The sequence below is a fragment of the Apodemus sylvaticus genome, chromosome 4 (assembly GCF_947179515.1).
Source record: "Apodemus sylvaticus chromosome 4, mApoSyl1.1, whole genome shotgun sequence".
Lineage (NCBI taxonomy): Eukaryota > Metazoa > Chordata > Mammalia > Rodentia > Muridae > Apodemus > Apodemus sylvaticus.
In genome coordinates, this window is record NC_067475.1 from 57,187,166 (window position 1) to 57,209,562 (window position 22,397).

Here is a 22,397-nt window from a genome sequence, read left to right on the forward strand (position 1 = left end):
GAATTCTAATGCCTTGAAATTTAGTAGACATGAAATATCCTACCATAACATTTGGCTACTTTATGGGTTCCTATTTCTCTCACCCTTCTCTCTTCCAACACCCAATTCAATTTCATTACACTACTTCATGCTGTTCAAGGGCATAGAGTTCCCTGGGTCAATTTTGATGATTGTCACCATGTACAACAAACAATCAGCCACTAGCATCAATCCACCAACCACTAGCACCCAGGCACTAGCAAACAGAAAACAACAAATAGGAACAACAGAAGTAGCAGCAGGACCAACCAGCAGAAGCAACAGGAACAGCAAGAGAAGCAGCAGCCCCTCTACCCACTGGACTGTAGCTTTACTATACCCTCTCAAGTATCCCAAGGATTCAAAACATTGTACATTTGCACAAAGTATTTGAAGCTCGGGATGTCATGCTCCTGTCAGAGCATGAGAAAAATCACAGGCCGTTATGGACAATCTGATGCAGGCCCGGATTGAAACAAAAATGTATTTCTATAAGAATTTTACATTTTTAGCACAATCAAAATCTTTACTACCTCCAACCCCTTCTCCACAATTTAGATGTTTTCGAAGAAGTATGCAATACAATTTATGAGATTCAAAGAGAATCTCAATTTATGAGATTCAAAGAGAATTGGAGAAATCAGTAACTTTCTCTCATCTTAGAACATTCCCAAAAACAAAATGGAGAAATTCTTCCTGGCAATGGGGGTGGGCTTTTCAAGGCTACATTTGAATTGACAAAGGGCATTATATATCAACAATAAAATCCTGCTCTCACTTACTTGCTACAATCTCTTGGAAAACATTTTTTAAGACCGTGATCAAAGGAAACTTGGCATTGTTTTGGTTACAGAAAGTACCAGTGAAGTCATCCATATCCAGGGCCCAGACCATAGCACCTCCAAAATTGTTCTCCTTGAGCCACTGAGCCTGTTTTAAAGATGAATATGGTTACCTGTGAGTCAGTGCTAAGATCCCAGCACATCTAATTGACTGAGCTTACCTTCTTCTTGAAGCTCTGGACATTATCATAGCCAACCCAATCTAGGTTCTTAAAAGCATAGGGCACTTCCTGATTGGCATTCCATTTCTCAGTGGCTCCCTCCTTCAGGAAGCTGCAAATCTTTAAAATGCAACAGATTCAAATATTTGAATCTCAATTCAAAGATAGAAAAATAACATGACCTTTGCTTTTCTTTCTTTATATTCTCTTCAGAGATGTTCTTTTTCTGAAGGAGATTTATTTGTCTTAAAGAAAATCGAGACAATGTTCTTTACCCCTGATATGCTTGACATTCAGGCCTTGGCTCAGGTTAAGTAAGTGATTTATTTATAACAGAGGTTCACCTTGTTTTTCCATTCTGACAGAGGCTAGGTCTATAACAAAGACATTCTACAAACTAATCTCCTGCCCAGGCCTCTTCAGGTTAAGATTCTAGGAGTGATGATCCACAGATTTGAGTAAATATTCATGGCATGTACTTGCCATATGTGATTTCATTTTTATATATAGTAATGGCAACAGCACACAAGGGCAAACTCATCAAACAAAGTTGGAACACAGAGACATTATCAAGGTATGAATATTTTCATATTCATATATGGCATTCTTATATTGCTGTATAAGTTTGGAATCCACAAAATTCCTACAAGACATGATAGGTAATTATTTGTATTGTATCCATAATCTTGTAAATATATTTAATGGTATAATCTAGTTTAAGAAGAATTTTTTATTCTTTAAGTACTATTAATAATTAATATTTAAATATTATAAAAATAAAATAATTTAAAATATCCATTCAAGTTAGGGTATGTAGATACTGGATATAATAAAGATCTGGTTTCAGCGGATTTTTGTTCCCAGTTTAAAGAACTGGGCCAGCAATTCACTCAACCTACTGACCTCATAGTAGGCCCAAATTCCTGCTTCTTTTGTGTACCTCCCTGCTGGTCCAGCACTACTGGTAAGGACACCAATTCCATTATCAGTGGGGTCCCTCAAGGTGAAGGTTTGTCCATATGTTGGGAATCCAACAATAAGCTTCTCAGGAGCACAACCATTGTTCTTCCAGTAGGACATGATATAATCCTGTAGTAGAAGATATTTAGTTGTAGAGTCAGAGTGGCTGGAGATTGGTGCTTATTTAACTTAGTTGCCTGTTCTGAAAGCTCAAATTATATAATGTTACCAAAAAGATGCATTCTAAAATATATTGCTAATTTTAGTTTTTCAAATATTCTAAGTATCTTAAGAGGTCTGTATAAGTTCAGCAAGCAAAGATGAGGTATGAATACCCCACAAGACATAGAACATATCTCATTTTCATTTGAATTTTTCCAGTAACTTACCACACTGAGGTAGGTGCTAATGCCATGATCAAATGGAGAACTGAAAAGGGGACTGTTTTCTCCAGAATAGCCATCATTAGAGCTATGAAGACTATATGTCATAACCTGAATATAATCAAGGGACCTGGAAAGAAACATAAATTCTAAGAATCATAATTTACTTTAGTTAATTTTTTAAAAGTCCCTCATTGTACCATTCCCCATATGTTGAGACTTTAAACTTTTGACCTCATCTACTCCCATGATTGATTTTAATTTTATTTATAATGAAGGGTTCTGGAAATGAACGTGATTTTTTTTTGTTGTTTTATATATATCCGAGATACCCAAAACAACCCAGCATGTTGCCATTTTTCTTTGATGATGACTGAAATTTAATGCAAATACCTTATCATTGAATATGGTAAACATTAACTCTAGACAGAGAAGTCAACCTAAAATTGACAGTGCAAACTCTCTTACTGTGAGCATGCATACATCATGTTAAAATATGTTATGATATTTGGTAGGAAAGAAAATACAATAGTTGTCTTACTTAGTGGTAGAATAACCTGTGACATATTACATGTTATATGTTACAGCAAATTTGTTCAATTTAGTGGGTAATAATTTATGCAGACAGTTCTTGTTTAAAGTACAAGAACTAACTAATTTTGATTCCACAATAGTGAAATAGACATATATATTAGAATGTATCAACTTCAAGCATCAATGAATATCATAAAGATGGTCATGAAAAGAACTTATGTAATGGTTACTGAGATGTTCTCAGTCCCGGACAATGCACAGTTGTTGGAAAATATAACTTGTAACCTGAAATACATGTACAAGATCAAGGCAGGATCAAGCCATGCAAATTTAAAGTATGGATGGGTCAATGCCCATTCCATACAAGAACTTTGTGAAGAAGCTTTTGGTATTTATAGCATAATGAAGCAAAAAAAAAAAAAACCCTCAGATTTTCTTGGGAAGGTTTTGTGAAATTGTGGATAACAACACAACCATGTATGTACACATAGGCAAAACTGATTGGATCTCTGTGTTATGAAGATATAAATAACCCCCAAATTAGGAAACATAAAAACTCAATGAATTAAATGCTGTATATTGTGAGGAAGACATGGAGTGAGACATTAGTTTGAAAAATGGTCAAAACTCATCATGTAAATGCAAAAAACATTTAAAGAATAAAAATCTCATTTAAAACTTCAAATCCAATTCATTCTGAGTCCTTTTGTTATTTCCAAGATAGCTAAAACACTCCCTTTATGCAGACCATTCTTAGAACACTAGAGCACCAAAAGAGACAAGGGGAAATAGGTATTAAGTTCTGAAAATTGATTCCCACTTACTGTGACAGTTCTGGGATTTTATAGCCAGACTCAGTGATTGAGATGATACCAGACACTGTGGCAGTGATTAGCAGCCTTGTCCTTTGTTCCTTTAAAGATTCTTTCTCAAATGCTTCACGAATTTCCTACAAAAATTAGGCAATGATTTTATTTCAAGTTTATTTCAATTTTTCCCAAAATATTTTCATAGTATTAAAATAATTTCTTGGTACATTTTCTTGTTTTATCTTCATTTTTACTCTGTGGTAAATTCCCAATAATTTCAGATTAAGTAAAATTAGTATATATGCCATACTGCTCTACAAAATCATTCAAAATTTTGATAAAGTCCTACAGTCATGGCCAGAATCCGGGATTCAAAGTCGTTTCAGAAATACTCTTGAATTTGGCTCTCTGGTAATGACTCCAGCCTTGGTCTACAACCTTTTGCAGTACTGTGGAGAGCTGCTTCTATTTCTGAATCAACAGCCCTACATCGGCCCCACATTCTGTCTATTGATGTGCTGAATTAATGGGCTAAAAAGGTAGTAAAAGCGGATAACAGGCTGGAATCCATGTGCAGGGTACTCAGCCAGAATTATGTATAATTCTAATATTGTCTTCATATTTGCATTATCTCTCATCTCTGGTTTTTGTAGGTTTGGGGTGGTTCCAGACACTTTTTCTAAACAATATCTCCAGTATTCACCATGTATGAAACAAGTCAAATAATGAGAAAACTTACTTGTGAAAGTGGCATAAGGAAATTTGTTATTGATACCTCCAAATATTAATTGCATAAAATTCCACATGGTTACTTTAATTTTGTCTAGGGACATAAAATCACCTAGAAACAATGGCTGAAAATGTAAACTCACAAAAAGTTTTGTATCATTTCATTATTTACATGCTACTTATTTCATAGTTATTGATCATGAGCTTCCAGTCATTGACTAGGCACTTAATATTGAAAGTTTTCAGAGAATGGGTAAATATCTAATCATTATAGTATTAATGAAAATAATTTGTTATTGAGTTTAGATTTATAGCTCATTATTTGAGCAATCAAACACACACACACATATATACTAGTATTTATGTAATGTATATGCATATATAAGAGAAGATATGATGTTTTAAAAATGTCTCTATACATTCTTTTGATCTTTGCTTGAATATTACTACTCTTATTGAAAATTCCAGTACAGTTTATCAAATCTGGTCCTAAATCATAAAATTTGTTTAACTCTTAGTCAGCACATTGCTTTCATGTACACACCACATGTTCACTATTTTCGTAGGTAAAATAATAAGTTCTTCTCCCTCCAAATCAACTCTTAGTCTATTTTATTCTCAAGACAGTAATATATACTGATATTGTGCTTCATGTATTAAAACTGGGTGGTTTTGTCAACTCTAACACAAATTGGCCCCTGGTTATTATTAAAATTTATGTTCTTTGTGTTTATGCCCTCTTTCTCTCTTATGAAACCATTGTTTTTCTCTGAGAGCATATCTCCTAGTTTACCTAAAGAGCTTACCACTGAGTTAGTGGCTTCTCACTCTATGTATTTATACTTAACATAACAATACCTATTCAAAAAAACTATGACATATTTGTCTACTACATATAACCCTGCAAAGTATCTCAAGTTCTTCCAAGTGAATTGCATAACTGAATCTATCTATAAAGCACCCAATATTCTGAACTTGGCTTATATGTAAATTTACCTGTCTTACAAAGAAGTTTGCTCATTATTCTCTATTTCTTCATTATCACAAAGCCAAGCTTACTTTCATTTGTAAAAAAACAGTTTTATTTTTAGACTCAATTCAAGTTTTACTTTCTCTAAAGCTCTTTCTGATCCTTCTTCATTCAGAGTCAATTTCTAACATGTTTGAATTTCTCTTGAACCCTCTTGGCTTTTCTCATGTCTCTTATCAAGGTGGGCTTTAATTGTTGCCTATGTAAGAGTGTTCTGCCTTAGTTTTGGAAAATTTGCTGCAAAAGCTTCTGTTTAAGCCTGTGCCTTTTAACTGTCATTGAGCAAACAATACTCAGTAACATTAGTCATTCTGATGCAATTGTTATGACGTTTTACATATGTACAGAAACAAAATTACTTATGATGCTCTTTTCTAAGTGATTCTTGTAAATGTTTTAAAGATTTATAAATGTATTTCGACACCTTAGTTATTTGTCTATAATGAAAATACCTTAATGACTCTGGAACTCACACCATATATGCCACATGAAAATATATGATGGTTCTACACCTGCTTGTAGAGTAGTGTTACACATGTATGCTGTACAATGAGTGATATTTGAGGAACTATGCAATGCTAACATTATTCTAACTTCAAATTTGGTTTCCACTAGAAGAAATCATTACATCTTGAAAAGCAGAGACTTTGAATCTTCTTGGATAAAAGACATTTCAGGATTTCCCCACCTTCACTAAGACAGTGAAGAGATACTTGTCCTTAGGAGGGCTGCCACGAGAACCAGGATACTGCCAGTCCAGATTCAGCCCATCGAAGTTATGGTCACGCAGAAATTTGACGACTGACTTAATGAATGTCTCACGGTTCTTAAAAGTAGATACCATGACACTGAACCTGTGGGAGAGCAATAGAAAACGGATTATTTATGTGAAATTACCACATTGGGAAAAGAAAATCGACAGCTAATTTTAGATTCCAAAAAATCAGATTTTGTGTTCTTTACCATGACGCCTTCTTTGTGCTCATCCTCCCCTTGCATTCAAACCACCAGCCAGAAATGTCCTTTCATCATCACCTTTATTTTCTTTGTGCTGCTGTAGCTACTAGCATGTTGCCCCCTTTATGTATAAAAGCTTTCCAACCTTGTTGATCAATCACATACTGCCTCAAATCACACTCTAGTTCACATTAACTCATAGAATTTTTTTCCTGTATGAGGAACCCTCAATTCAATTCTTGAAAAGGTGGAAAGAAACAATATATAAACCTCCTCTTACTTGGGATATTTAAATACTTTAAGAAACACCTTTTTGTGTTAGGTACCATTTAATTGGTATTTGTAGTGAAGTAAAATTGGATTATCCTATTTACCCAATGTATACTCTTAATTTCTTTCATAAATGTGAATCTATGCACTAAGATTTTATTGCCATAGCTTTCCTTACACTAGTAACAATAGTATAGTGTTATAAAAAGTAACAATAGTATATGTGTACAAAACTTACGGGGCAGATCCAAAGTTCCAGCCTCCAATAGCCAGGAGAGTTTTCAGCTCTGTGTTTCTTCAAAACAACAATAAAAACAATTCTTGGTTTCTTTTATGTAAATTAGCAATGTTATTTGAATATTCTTCATATTATTTAGTGCTACGTTGCCATGAAAATGAACACACTCCAGTTCAATTTTCAATTACTTTTGAAAAATTTCTACCAAAATTATTGTTATACTTTTACTGAAGGGTCTTTAAAGGAAGGTTCTCAATAAAAGTTTGCCATGCAGTCTATTGACTGAATTTCTATGTCACAATTTAATACTATAGTTAAACTCATATCTTTCATGATCACTTAAAATAACAGATTTTTGGACTTTATTCATGTCACTATATCCATAAGGGAATACAAATCATTTTTTCAGACATGCATATCCTATGGTAATAGTTGTTTTGAGACATTATTTTCCAAATAATTATGATTAGCAGTGTTGGAAAGGCATTAGTGTTATAGGTTTCTTGACTCTCTCTTAGAGATTAGGATTCTATGGTCTGGAGTAGGGGTAGATATTACTATCAGTTCTTTATTTAATTTTGATGCAAGTAAATTAAAGAATAAAAGTCTAAATAAATTTCCATAAGAATCCCCACGCTCCATCCACTCTTTAGCTGTGGGTGTCTGCATTTGTCTGAGTCATGTGGTAGGTGGAGCATCTCAGAGAACAGCCATGCTGCACTCGTGTCTCAAGTATAACGGAGTATCTCGATTAATAGAGTCAGAGATTGGTGCTTGAACACGGCAATGGGACTCAACAGGAAGAGTAGGAAGAAGGATTGAAATCCCTTAGGAGATAAAAACTACACAAGAAGAAAAACAGAATCAATTAACCTGGGCACTTGGAATACTTAGACTAAACCATCAACCAAAGAACATGCATAGGCTAGACCTATGTATGTATGTATATATGTATATATGTATGTATGTTCTCCCAGAACATACGTAACAAATGTGCAGCTTCATCTTCATGTAGTTCCGGAACAACTAGAGTGAAGATAGCCTAAAAGCTATTGTCTATACATGGGAAATTCTCTTCTCGCATGGCTGCCTTGTCTAGCCTCACTGGAGACTTGAGGTGCTAAGGTTGGGGGGATACCCCACTCAGAGGAGAAAGGGCTAGGGGGCTGCAGGTGGAATCATGGAAAGTGGTGAATAGGAGAGATGCAATGATTGGGATGTGAAGTGAATAATTAAGAAAGAGAGAAAGAAAGAAAGAAAGAAAGAAAGAAAGAAAGAAAGAGAAAGAAGGAAGGAATAAATGTAAAGATAATTATACTGCATGCATTTATTTGTACTTTGGAATCATTTCTGATGGTAGAAATCATGGACTTTTGCTTGGATTATGAATAACCAAAGTAAGAAATGTGGATTTTTTTATATAATTATGGAATATATGAATTTAGTACATTATTAAACAATGAAAAACTGAGACAGGTAAAATCAAAATTTCTGATTCTATGGATCAGTGCTACCTACATCCTAATAGGCTCCAATTTCTTTATTTTAAACCCCTCCAATGCATAACCTATCCCAGATACTATGCCTACCAGAGAGCATATAGAGGCTGATATGGCCACCGCCTTTAGCCAGTCAGGACTATTGGTGAAGGAAGAAGTACAGCAAAACCACCCACAAAATATTCATCCCAAAAATTTTCATGCCAAAAAGATGTGATGGAATGAAGATGGAGCAGAGATTGCAGGTATAGCCAAATGATGACCAGCACAACATGAGACACATACCATGGAAGAGAGCCTTAGGCATACAACAATACTGTTGGAGAATAAAAAGAATGAAGACTGCTTTTACAACTCTGTTTTGTTTTAATCTGGTCAAATTTATAGGAAGTGTAAAATGTTATTTAAAAACAAATAGAATATGGTCTATCTTAAGAATGCCAGCTAAAATTTTCAAACTATGTAGAAAGTAAATGTAGAAGGGTGATATTCAAGAAAGGGTAGGAAGAGATTAAACAGAGAAAATCTGACAAAAGCCTAATTATGTATGAAATATATGTGCAAAATCAACAGGTAAGAATTTTTACCACATTCAATAGGGTGAGATGACATAAACATAACTGAAGTCATAAGCCATGTGGAGTGTAGATAGAATTCAAGGGCAATATTCAATAAATAAATATCTGTTTTTTCTCAATTTAAGATATAAAACAACTACTGGCAGATTGTCAATTGAAACACACTTTTTCTGAGCTGTCCTTAAATAACCTTTGAGGTGTGGCAAGTATTGGCACACAGATTACAAGCCAAAAAGGTATCTCCTCCCAGGTATTTCTTCCTGAAACTTTCTCTTACCTGGTTTTCAGATTATTTAATTCTTCATACTCCTTTGAGTCCTCCTGACTTATCATGGTGATCTCATTGTTCTGCATCCCAGCATATGCATAGATAAGGTGAGTACATAAGAAAGGGTCAATGTTACCAGGTTTGAAACTCCCCACGTCCGGACGTTCCTTTGCCCATCTGGTATAATAGCACATCAGCTGGTAGGTAAAACCTAGGAAAATTATCATAAAGCAATACCATAATGTATATACCAGTACATTTGCTTACAATTTTGCCAGGATTCTTTCAGTTTTCATGCTTCTTACATCAATCATACAGGGTGTTTCAAATCAATAATTGTTCAATTATTGATAACTAGTGGAAATTCGTCATTAAAGCTTAGATAAGCAATAAAGCCTCTTGTGAAAAAAGCCCATTCATTATTCCTGTGAAATGCAGAAATTGCCAGTTGCAATTTCTCACCAACTCTCACCAACTCATTAGAGAGGAGAGGAGTGAGAACAGAGATGAGTCTATGAAACTCGAAGCCAACCCAACCCTTTTGCTGACACAAATTAAACTCTTAACATTTTTGCCAATAAATCAATATGAGAAAGCAATATTGAACTGAATTATGATAGGCAGACAATTATGTTAGGAGTCATTAATTAGAATCATAGACATATTGAATAAGGTTTTTGCCAGCAACTCACCCAACTGAGCATTCAGCACAATGGCCAAACCTACAGAGGGAAGACACATTTTCTCTGGGTCAGTTGCTAGAAGCATAAGGATATAATTTGCAGTTCCTGTGGGTCATCCTACTGACTATAGATCATTGAATCCCCTAGAAACATTACATTCGTAAAAGGTGCTGCCCTTGAAGTCATCTTGCAATTCAAGTATCTCTTCACTGATTAGTAAAACCTGGCAATGTTCTCCTATGTCCTAATTGTTGCAAAATTTTAATATCTTAATTTTTCCAATATTATTGAATGAAATTACTGACAAAATTATCTACTTAATGAACAAACAGACAGTAACAGTACCCTCAATATCTAGAGCTTCAATGCATCACGTTTTCTCCCAGTCACGAAAATATCTAAAGTATATCATTCAATATCATTTGGAACTTTGCCAGTATTTGGAAGTTTATGTCAAGAGCATTGCTTTAGGGAATATAATCATTTCTTCCAAATGGCAATTTTAGCTCTACAGGAACCACTGAAGTTTGAGGATGTTTCTCTTTTCCTGTGATCTGTGGCCATTTATATAAGGTGTCTCTGTGTAGTCCAGGCTGCCCTTCTACTGAAGAGACTTCTGACTGTGTCTCAGTAGTGTAGAGCTTTGGAGTTTGAATCATGGTCATGTAGCTAGAACACCCCTTCTGTGAATATTTTAAACATTGGGCTTCAGTCTTAACTTGAAGAAAGTTACGAAGCTGAAAAATTGTGTAAGGCATAGATTTAGAGCTACTAATAAGTTCTGAAGAACTTGGCTTAAAACACCTAAATAAAATCTCTTTGAAAAACTGAATGTTTCTTCCTGTGCCAACTTGAGTTATCAATGAAACAGGACAATGGAGGATAGATGGAAAAAATCTGAAAGGAGAAGGGCAAAGAAACCTCAGATTGCTCTATCTCAGATTATATTGGTGTCCATCTCTGAAAACCTTGTTCTAGAACAGTAACATGAATATAAGCAGAACAGGAATTTAGGCAGGTGGCAAAGCATGAGGAGCAGAATACCGAATGACTGGGAAAGATGGAAGGACAAAAGAAGCCTTGAATGAAGGTGAGCCATTACTCTTATGTCTTGGTCTCAGTGAAGACAGAGGTATTCTCTCAGCCTATGGACTCATAAGAGCTAGGGAAGGACTGAATAAATAAGAAAATGTGAAATTACAAAGAATGGAAAAGCAGAGAATAGTAGTGTCCAAATAGCTTCCTTGCCAGATCCTGTGAGGGAAAAACCAGACAAGACTGAAGTTCTATATCTCATCATCAACTCACCCGTGACAAGAAGGAGCTTGGCCATGGTGTCCTCAGGATTGCTTCTGGAGAACTTCTGCTGGCTTTTTATACACTCTGAGTCTATGATTTTCACAATGTTTTTGAAAATGGAAAATATAGAGCAGGAAGTATTTACAAGTAATCTTTAAATTCATAGCTCCATATCGCCTATTAAGCTCCCATATTACATAACCAGCACATTTTATCATCTCTTCAGAAAAAATAGCTATGTTTCCAAGAAGTGGGTATATATTCACCTTATGCATCAATCATCCAGCTAAGATCATTGTGGCAGTTCCCAGGGACTCAGCTAATCTTGGGATATTGGAATTAATACTTATTGTATATATTTTATACCTAAGCAAATCTCATTCACATTGAAAAGTAAACAAGTTCATTCCATGGAAGGCATTGCACATCATTTATTCATTTACCTAAATCCTGAGATCATTATCTAAGGGCATTTTTTATGTTATGGGCAATTATCTGGACACTGCTCAACTTTTTTTTTTCAGGAGGAACTCTATGGGCAAAATCATGGTGCATCTCATATCCCCAAATCCTTGTTAATCCTTCCATTCTGTCTCTTGACATACAGAGTGAGGAAAGCTATTCTCTTTTGCTTAAAGGATGATCATGTTAAAATGGCAATTTTATGCCAATGTCAGCCATATAAGTAATTATAGAATTCCATGTATAGTATTCATTCCAGTCCTCTCTTTTCAAACACCATGCGAAAATCACCAGGTTTATTAAATTTTGATTTCTACAAAATTATTTACATTCGACCTTAAAATACCCTTTATATGCCACTCTTCTATTCTATTGTCTGCCATGATTTTCAATAAAACCCATTCTTCAAAGTTCAGATCATGACGTCTCTGTTACAATGAATAATATTCTTTTCCTCATAATACCTCTAGATATTCTATTTTCTGTCCTTATTGTAAGGAGTGACATGGTAATACACCTCATTCAGATTATGGACAAAAGTTTATTATCAAAAAACATAAGCCCCTTGCCTGAGTTTATGGAAAACTACATGATTGTCTCTATTTAAAACAAATTGTAATTTAAATTTGCCTGTTCAACAAAGGTGCCTAGAACTATCAGGACATCACTGTTTATTTCCCACTTACAGGAGTACACAAATCTTGTTGTAATCTTCTCTGGAATAATGCTCTTGTAAAGTAATCATAAATAAGTTGTAAAGGCACTGATTTTATTTTAGAGTTAGGATGAGGACTTTATGTCACTGTATCATTTCTCATCCTCTGATAAAATGCCACTTAAAGCAGAAATAGTCTGTTTGCCTTTAAGTTTCAGCCACATGCCATTATTTTAAAGAAGTCAGGAAGTACCTGAAATACACATGCACAGTCTAGACCTTAGAGAGTATAAAACATGGCTCCTCATTTGTTTTTACCTATCTATCTTCTTTTATTTAATATTCATTATCTAGAGAAATTCTGTCTAGATAATTGTATACCACAATAAGCAGAACATTACTTCATCAGCTAATATAAGAGACATCTCTTGAATATTTCTAAATGCCAAACACTTGTGGATAACCCCCTCATTAAGACCCTCTCTTCACATATGATTACAGGTTGTGACAGCATGAAAGGCAAAAGTGGACAGCAAACATCTATGTACTAACTATAATCATATGCATACTACTAACAATGTTTACATTCAGGCATTATATTTCTTTGCTGAAGAATATATACATATAACTATGTAAACATGAATGTTATAATTGTGTTATGATATAAAAGATAAATAACATAAACTCAAAAAATCACAATCACTTAGCATAATTTGCCAAGTATCACTATACTTAAAATTAGTAGAATTCAGAACATTTTTCTATTGTTTTGCCTTCCCTTTTTGAAATAATAAGTAATAATTCATTCTACCTCCAAATCTTTTCATGTATCCTTCTTTTCACACTTTAATTTTTTGTCTTTCCCCCCACTAATCATCTTTCATGCATACATGTATATGTATATATACATATATATGTATATATATACTCACATGTATATATACACATGTATATATGTATATATATAAAACATGTGTGTATATGTGTGTGTGTGTTTATGCATATATACACTTTTAAATATGACCTGCCCAGTTGATATAATGTTGTTTGTATGAACCATTTTGTTATGTGGTATTGAACAAACAATTGGTAGTCTTCTTCCTTAGTGTGTATTCTGTCTAATTCTCAGCACTCCTTCTTTGCTTGCAGTTCTTTATATAGGACTGAATCTTAGTGTAGTTTATCTATTCACATTGGCATATCTATTGCTGTTGACCTTGTATAGCACATGTTAGGCATATATATTGGTGCAATTTTTCAGTGCTGATTCCTACAGTAGAAGACAGAGTATTAAGCAAACTATCTGACCCTCTGGGTCTTAAAACCTTTCTTCCCGTTGACCTATAGTTTCAGAGTTGTTTTATTAATGTGTTCATTGAGGCTACAATTCAAAAATATAGATTTTGATTGCTTGTGATTTTCAGAATAGGTCTCTTTCTGTTGCAAAGGAAACTTTCATTGATATGGTTTGAGGACTATACTTACTTGTTGGCAAAAGAAAATATATTTACAGTGTGGTTGTATGTTGTAGTCATTAAGTAAGGTTTTGTTTGTCAGTCCTCCAAGATCTATGACTTCACTAACCAATGTCTAGTTTCCAGAAAACACATAATATTCTACCTATTGAGGAGTACATAAATCCGATGACTCATTATTACTAGCAACTTTTGTATGTTACCACTGCACCATTAGAGCTATTGTGCCCTTAGAACCCTTGTTGCACCTCATTAGCATAAAAGTTTAGAAGGATATTTAGTGGTTTGGCTCTTTAAAAGCTTGTATTGTACCTTCTAATACCACATAGGTAGGTCTTCAGGGAAGAGTCAAGGGCTCCTGGGCCATGTATCTAAACTGCATTAGGGATAGATGGAGGGATTAATGATGGCGCAGCTTGAGACTCATGCCATGAAAGGGACACCCACACACACATCCTGCACTACACTACTAATGAAATTTTGCTATACTTGCAGACAGGAGCCTAGCATAAATGTCATCAGAGAATCTTTACCCAGCAACTGATAGAAACTCCCATAGAACCTCAAGGCTTAGAATATAGTGGAGCTTGAGGATTCCTGTGAAAGAGCGAGCAGAATGATTGAAGGTGCCAGAGGAGTCAAGGACACCATATGGAAACCTATAGAATCTCCTAATCTATAGGGGCTCACAAAGACTGAACTGCCAACCAGAGAGCATGCATGTGATGGTTACACTTTACAGTTGTACAGCCGGATCCTAATGGGGTACTCCTAAAGCAGGAGCATGGGCTGCCTCTGAGTATATTGTCTGGTTTGGATACTTTTCTCCTAACTGGACTGCCTTGTTTAAACTCAAGGGATAAAGATGCTTGTTAGGGACCACCCCAGTCAGGTATGGTGGTCCCTGAGATAAGAGTTTTTGAAGTCTAGGTGGGTAAGGATTGGTTGGTGACAAACAGAAACAAATACAGAGGCAGTTTGAATCTGAGTGTATTTTGTAGCTCTCAAGTAGGGGATTTTATACATTAAACTAAACATAACAAGTTTTAGAAACTGTATCTAGTGAAACAATCATGACTACTACCAAGAATCATTTGGCACAGTAAAATATAAAAATCATCTAAACATTATGACTTTGAAATTATATGTTTAGTGAATCACAAACAGAACAGATAATGTCACCATCAAAATATAATAATTTTAAAAGAATATATTTAATAGGGCAGTGGTCTAAGGCTAGTGGTCTATTTTCAAGAACAGGTTGATAAATATTTATGGTCTGTGTTTTTAACTTTTGAGCTAACGTTTAGTCCCTATGATTAATTATTGTTTTACATCTAACGCCTGATTTTAAATAAATCTTCAAAGCATAAATTTAAATTATTTTAATTTTTTAATTGAGGATTTTTTATCATATATCAAAACCCACCTCTGATGGCACATGTGTAGTTATATGAAATTTATTGTTGGGAAAGATTTATCTATCATAATAACTTTATAAATGATTTGAAAATTAAAATGTTGGTTTCCCTGGAGATAATGGCATGTTAGTGAGCCATCTTAAGGGATGGTTTTGTATCCATTATTTTTGTTTAAGATCATGGTCTGGGCTATCAGGAACCTCTAACTAAGAAAATGAATGAAAGAGAACAAAACAAAAAAAATTGCCATAAGAGCTATAGTTCAATATGTTGGTTTTGGCTGAGAGTTTTATAACTGGTTCCAGGAGATCTCTGTTTTTAAAGTCTAATATCTCAATCTGTGGAGCTTGTCACACAGATTTTATTGGGGTCAATGTGGCAGATGCTCCTAGTTTTAATGCAATTTCATATTCTAAGATTGGTTGCTATCCTTTTTTAAGAGGAGAAGGAGTGGAGAGGTGGATTTATTGCAAGGGAGATGAGAGTAGGATATTTGAAGGAGAGGAGAGAAGAGAAGCTGCTGCCAAGATGTAAAAAAAAAAATCAATAAAACAAACAAAAAAGTAAACAAAACAAAAAAAGAAATAATTTCCCTGGTGATTGGAAACACAATGAAAGCACTGCTAACATAAAATTTCATATCACTAAGTATTTCGCTAAAGAATTTAGAGAGATTCCATACTAGCAATGTAAAAGTATAGCTCTAGGGAAAAAGAAGACAGAAACAGACATGACCAGGAGGAGTAGATGGCAGGAAATAACTGAAATTATGACTGAGATCAATTAATTAGAAACAATGAAAACAATACAAAGAATCAACATGTCCAAGAACTAGTTTTTTTGAGAAAAATCAACAAGATAGACAAACCCTGAGTCAAACTAAATAAAAGACACACAGAGAGTATCCAAACAAACAAAATCTAAAATGAAAAGACAGACATAAAAACAGACTCTGAGCAAATTCAAAGAATATCTAGTTCTTACTTCAAGAGCCTGTATTCCATAAATTGGAAAATCTAAGCAAAATGGAAGATTTTCAAGACAAATACCACTTTTCAAAGTTAAATCAAGATCAGGTAAATTATTCAAACTCCCCCCAAAAACCTTAGAAAATAGAAGAAGTCATTAAAAGTCTTCTAACCAAAAGCCAAATAGTTTTAGGGCAGAATTATACCAGACTTTCAAAGAAGAAGCTAATTCCAAAACTTCTCAAACTATTCCACAAAATAAAAATAGAATGAGCAGTGCCAAACTCATACTATGAGGCCTCAATCACACTGAAGCCTAGACTGCCAAAAGACTCAACGACAAAAGAGAATTTGAGATCAAATTTCCTAATGAACATTGATTCAAAAAATATCCAATAATGTACTCTCAAACTGAATCCAAGAAAAACATCATCCACAATGATCAAGTAGGCTTCATCCATGAGATACAGGGATGTTTCGATATATGAATATGTGTCAACATAATCCACATTATAAACAAACCAAGAGAAAAAAAATCACATGATCATTGCATGAGATACTAAAAAATCTTGAACTAAATACAACAATCCTTCCTGTTGGAAGTCTTGTTGAGATCGCAGATACAAGGGGCATCCCTAAACATAACAGAAACTACAAACAGCATGGCAATTTCCAGGATCAAATTAGAGAGAAACTCAAAGCAGTCCCACTAAAATCAGGGAGAAGACTAAGCTGCAAGCATCTGCCTCTGTATATGTCAAGATCTGGCAGAGCCTATCAGGGCCTATCAGTCTTCTGTCAGCATGTACTTCTTGGCATCCACAATAGTGCCTTCATTTGGTGATGATATGTGGGATGGATTCTCAGGTGGGGCAATCTCTGGCTGGCCTTTTCTTCAGTCTCTGCTCCACACTTTGTCTCTGTATTTGCTTCCATGAGTATTTTGGTTCCCATTCAAATAAATGCATTATTGAATTCGCAGAGTACTTAATGTTGAAACTTTGCAGATGCTGGGTAAGTATCAAGTGGGCAGAGTATGACTGAAAATAATCTGTCTCTGAGTATGAAGCTCAGTGGAAAAACAACATTTCAAATATGAAATTTGTGAATACTCATTTTGCAAATACATCTAAGAAAAACACATTTTAATAAAATTCTCTAATCTTTGCTAAATTATTCTATTGATGTTTCTGGGTTATAACTTCAGTAATATATATCATGCCAAGGTCCATATCATGAAGTCCAAATCAACATTTTTTCAGTGCTTCTTTTTTCATGCATATAATTCATTCTCTGGTTTCATATTATAAATTTTGTTAGGTGGACTTTTGCTACTATAAGCAAATCCTCAAACATCAATTCTCCAAATCTACAAATCCTCAAACATCAATTCTATACAAATAATTACAGAAAGTATTAAAGCATGCTCACAAAGGTTCTAAAACATGACACAGTACGAAAATGAAAGAACACACTGGTATAAGTAATTTGTATATCTATCTGATACATTGTTATTTACTACAATATGCTAATGTCAGTCATATACAATCAAAATATTTTTGCCTGCTCTGGTCCATAACAAGACTACTGTAGTATGGTCAAAACTATGGTTTTAAATGTTCAGAATATTTAATGAATCAAACTAGTTTTTATCACTTTTGGTGAGTTGTAATCATTGGTATGTGGGAGTCATATTATAAACCTATTGCCTCAGGATTTTGTTGTGGAACTCAGAGATAAAGAAATATCAATTTAATACATACAGAAGAGTAGAATCATTATAGTTGAATGCATAGTCTTGGACACTGAATAATTAAATGTGTTTTAATCAGAGCCTATTCTTCAGAAAGAAGTGAGTAAATCTTACAAAATTCTTCCATGGATAGATTTCTTAAGAGGAATAAGATTCCAAAGAACTTGCTTGGCTCTAAGCCAAAGGTAGGGCAAATGTTATCTTGAAAGAATTAGGAATTATGACACAATAAGAATTGCATGTTGCTTGGTTTTTGAAATCTTGTTTAATGATTTGCACATTCCTGCAATTTGGGAAAGAGTGAAGTAGTGAAGCAGTTGGACATCTATGACAAGGAATTGAGTTCTGTCTCCAAATATGGTCAAAAGTTGTAAGTTCAGATTCATTAGTTTATATATGATGATCAACAAAACTGTTCAAGGGGCAGAAAAATGAAAAGGAGACCCTGTTGATAATCACATAATTAAGGTGGACATTAGCTAGTAATCAAGGGAAACTTTGCTATCTGTCTCAATAACTCTGCTTCTATCACCTTGTCTTTCTTCACATACTGTTCCTCTTCTTTCCTTGGTAAGACATTACTTTATCTTAATTACTTTACAGAACTATGAGAACTTGATATTGACTGTGAAATCTGTCCTAATTTAATACTCTTGGAAGTAAAATTGGTTCAAAGGCCATAACAACACTTATAAAAATCACTATGATAGATTAGATTACAAAGATGACATACAAAGAGTGGACACGCAGAAAACAAATCAACAAACTGCCTATTTCTTTCACTCTATATAACTCACAAATAGCACAACTCTTCCCACTTATTCCTTCTTTAAAGTCAGTTGTAAGAGCACCTTATATGGACTCCTGCCTCAATTTTTGCTCCCTGACAGAGCACAAGGGCATCACCAGGTACTGAAATATCCCAAGTTTAAGATCTCTGGGGGCGCAAACTGCTGGGGGTCTGCCTGTGTCCAGGACCTGGGTAGATCGGTGGTTCGTCTGTGTGCCAGCCAGTCGTGGGTTCTGTGCCCTATGAGGTGATCAGCATTTGGTGTGACTCCCACCTACATTTTCACTCCCGGATGGAGCAGAGGGGCATCACCAGGTACTGAGTTATCCTGAGTTTAAGATCTCTGGGGGGCTTAAACTGCAGAGGGTCTGCCTATGTCTAGGACCTGGGCAGATTGGTGGTTCATCTCTGTGCTAGCCAGTCATGGGTACTATGCCCTACGAGGTGATCAGCATTTAGAGTGATTCCCCATCCACATCTTCTCTCCCTGAGAGAGCAGAGGGATATCACCAGGTACTGAGACATCCTGAGTTTAAGATCTCTGGGGACGCAAACAGCTGGGGGTCTGCCTGTGCCCAGGACCTGGGCAGATCAGTGGTTCATTTGTGTGCCAGCAGGTCATGGGTCCTGTGCCCTACATGGTGATCAGCATTTGGAGTGACTCCCCACCGCCATCTTTGCTCCATGACAGAGCAGACAGGGAGCACCAGGTTCACTGAGACAACTCAAGTATAACATTGCTTGGGGCAAGACACAGCAGGGCTCCAACAGCACACAAGAGGAGGGCAGCACATCAGCAATCTGTGCCAGGGGAAACCCAGTCATCCAGTATTGTGGAAATAGACTTACAGGTTCACAGGAGGTTGAAGCACCAGGCAGTGACAATAAGACCAAATAACACCAGTGAGAACTAGATGACAAAAGGCAAATGATGGAACATTAGTAACAGAAATCCAGGCCATATTGCAGCATCTGAACCCAATTCTCCAACAACAACAAGTCCTGGATACCCCAACACACCAGAAAAACAAGATTTGGATTTAAACTCACTGGTCATGATGCTGTTAGAGGAACACATGAAGGACATAAATAAATCTCTTAAAGAAATTCAGGAGAAAACGGATCAAAAGTTAGAAGCCCTTACAAGGGAAAAACAAAAATCATTTAAAAAAATTGAGGAGAATATGAGTCAAAAGATAAAAGCCAATAAGGAGGAAATGCAAAAGTCACTTAAAGAAATATAGGATAACTTTGCTCAACAGGCAGAAATCACGAAAGAGGAAACACAAAGGGAGACAACTTTGGAGATAGAAAACCTTAGGAAGAAATCAGGGGCCATAGATGCAAATATCAACAACAGAATACAAGAGAGAGAAGAAATAATCTCAGATGCCAAAGATATCATAGAAACCATGGACTCAACAGTCAAAGAAAATGCAAAATGCAAAAAGCTTGTAACCCAATGCATCCAGGAAATCCAGGACACAATGAGAAGACCAAACCTGAGGATTATTGGCACAGATGAGAGTGAAGATTTCCAACTTAACGGGTCAACAAAATCATGGAAGAAAACTTCCCTAACCTAAAGAGAGAGATGCCCATGAATATACAAGAAGCCTACAGAACTCCAAACAGACTGGACCAGAACAGAAATACCTCCTGTCACATAATAATCAAAACCCCAAATGTACTAAACAAAGAAAGAATATTAAAGGCAGTAAGAGAAAAAGGCCAAGTAACATATAAAGGAAGACCTATCAGAATCACACCAGATTCTCACCAGAGACCATGAAAGCTAGGAGATCCTGGGCAGATCTCATGCAGACTCTAAGAGAACACAAATGCCAGGCAAGACTACAATATCCAGCAAAAATCTCAATTGCTATAGATGGAGAAAACAAGATATTCCGTGACAAAACCAAATTTACACAATATTTGTCAACAAACCCAACACTACAAAGGATAATAGGCAGAAAAAACCAATACAAGGAGGGAAACTATACCCTGGAAAAAGCAAGATAGTAACCTTCTTTCATCAAACCCAAAAGAAGATAACCACTCAAGTATAAAATTAACATCAAAAGTGACAGGAAGCAATAATCGCTACTCCTCAATATCTCTTAACATCAATGGACTCAATTCCCCAATAAAAAGACATAGACTAACAGATTGGATAAGGAAACAGGACCCTACATTTTGCTGCATACAGGAAACACACCTCAGTGTCAAAGACAAATACTACCTTAGAGTAAAAGGCTGGAAGACAATTCTACAAGCAAATGGTCTCAGGAAACAAGCCTGAGTAGCCATTCTAATATCAGATATAATTGACTTTCAACCTAAAGTCATCAAAAGAGACATGGAAGGACACTTCTTGCTGGTCAAAGGAAAAATACACCAAGAACTCTCAATCCTGAACATCTATGCTCTAAATGCAAGGGCACCCTCATTCATAAAAGAAACTTTACTAAAGCTCAAAGCACACATTGCACCTAACACAATAATTGTGGGTGACTTCAACAACTCACTCTCCTCAATGGACCCATCAGAAAAACAGAAACTAAACAGGGACAGAGTGAAACTAATTGAAGCTTTGCACCAATTGGACGTAACATATATAAATATAGAACATTTTATCTTAAAGCAAAAGAATATACCTTTTTCTAGGCACCTCACGGTACCTTCACCAAAATTGACCATATAATTTGTCACAAGACAGAACTCAACAAATATAAGAAGACTGAACTATTCCCATGCCTCCTATCAGATCACCATGGAGTAAAAGTGGTCTTCAATAGCAACAAAAACAACAGAAAGGCCACATACACATGGAAACTGAACAATACTCTACTCAATGATACCTTGGTCAAGGAAGAAATAAAGAAAGAAATCAAAGACTCTTTATAATTTAAAGAAAATGAAGGCACAACATACCCAAGTTTATAGGACACAATGAAAGCAGTGCTAAGAGGAAAACTCATAGCCCTGAGTGCCTCCAAAAAAACTAGCAGCTTAACGGCCCTGGAACAAAAAGAAGCTAATTCACCCAGAAGGAGAAGAAGACAGGAAATCATCAAACTTGGGGGTGAAATCAATCAAGTAGAAACAAAGAGAACTATACAAAGCATCAACAAAACCAGGAACTGGTTCTTTGAAAAAAATCAAGATAGATAAATCCTTAGCCAGACTAACCAAAGGGCACAGAGATAGTATCTAAATTAACAAAAGTAGAAATGAAATGGGAGAAATAAAAACAGAAACTGAGGAAATTCAAAAAAATTATTAGATCCTACTACAAAAGTCTATACACAACTGAAGAATCTGGAGGAAATGGATAATTTCTTAGCCAGATACCAAATACTAAAATTAAATCAGGATCAAACAGGTCATCTGAACAGTCCCATAACCCCTAAAGAAATAGAAGGCATCATAGAAAACCTTCCAAGCAAAAAAAGCACAGGACCAGATGGTTTTAGTGCATAATTCTATCAGACCTTCAAAGAAGACTTAACACCAATTCTCTTCAAACTATTCCACAAAATAGAAACAGAAGGAACACTACCCAACTTGTTCTATGAAGCCACAATTATGCTGATACCAAAACCACACAAAGAT

The 22,397-nt window shown here is 35.3% G+C and overlaps 1 protein-coding gene across 1 annotated transcript; it reads right to left on the minus strand.

The window, feature by feature from the left end:
• Positions 1-451: 451 nt before the first annotated feature.
• On the minus strand, positions 452-11,292 carry LOC127683580 (chitinase-like protein 3). The gene is made up of 11 exons (XM_052180915.1): positions 11,268-11,292; positions 9,969-9,998; positions 9,286-9,487; positions 6,932-6,988; positions 6,155-6,320; positions 3,723-3,847; positions 2,371-2,494; positions 1,925-2,110; positions 1,022-1,141; positions 801-948; positions 452-507 (listed from the first exon to the last, which is right to left on the minus strand). The coding sequence occupies exons 1-11, from the start codon at positions 11,290-11,292 to the stop codon at positions 452-454; spliced, it is 1,239 nt and encodes a 412-aa protein (XP_052036875.1).
• Between the last annotated feature and the right edge of the window lie 11,105 nt (positions 11,293-22,397).

Excerpts from the sequence above, each read along its gene's own strand:
- LOC127683580 (XM_052180915.1), bottom strand. The coding sequence starts at position 11,292 with ATGGCCAAGCTCCTTCTTGTCACGG. Across the intron at positions 6,989-9,285 it reads TTAAATAATCTGAAAACCAG|AAACACAGAGCTGAAAACTC; the intron begins GTAAGAGAAAGT and ends GTTGTTTTGAAG. Across the intron at positions 949-1,021 it reads TCCAGAGCTTCAAGAAGAAG|GCTCAGTGGCTCAAGGAGAA; the intron begins GTAAGCTCAGTC and ends TCTTTAAAACAG.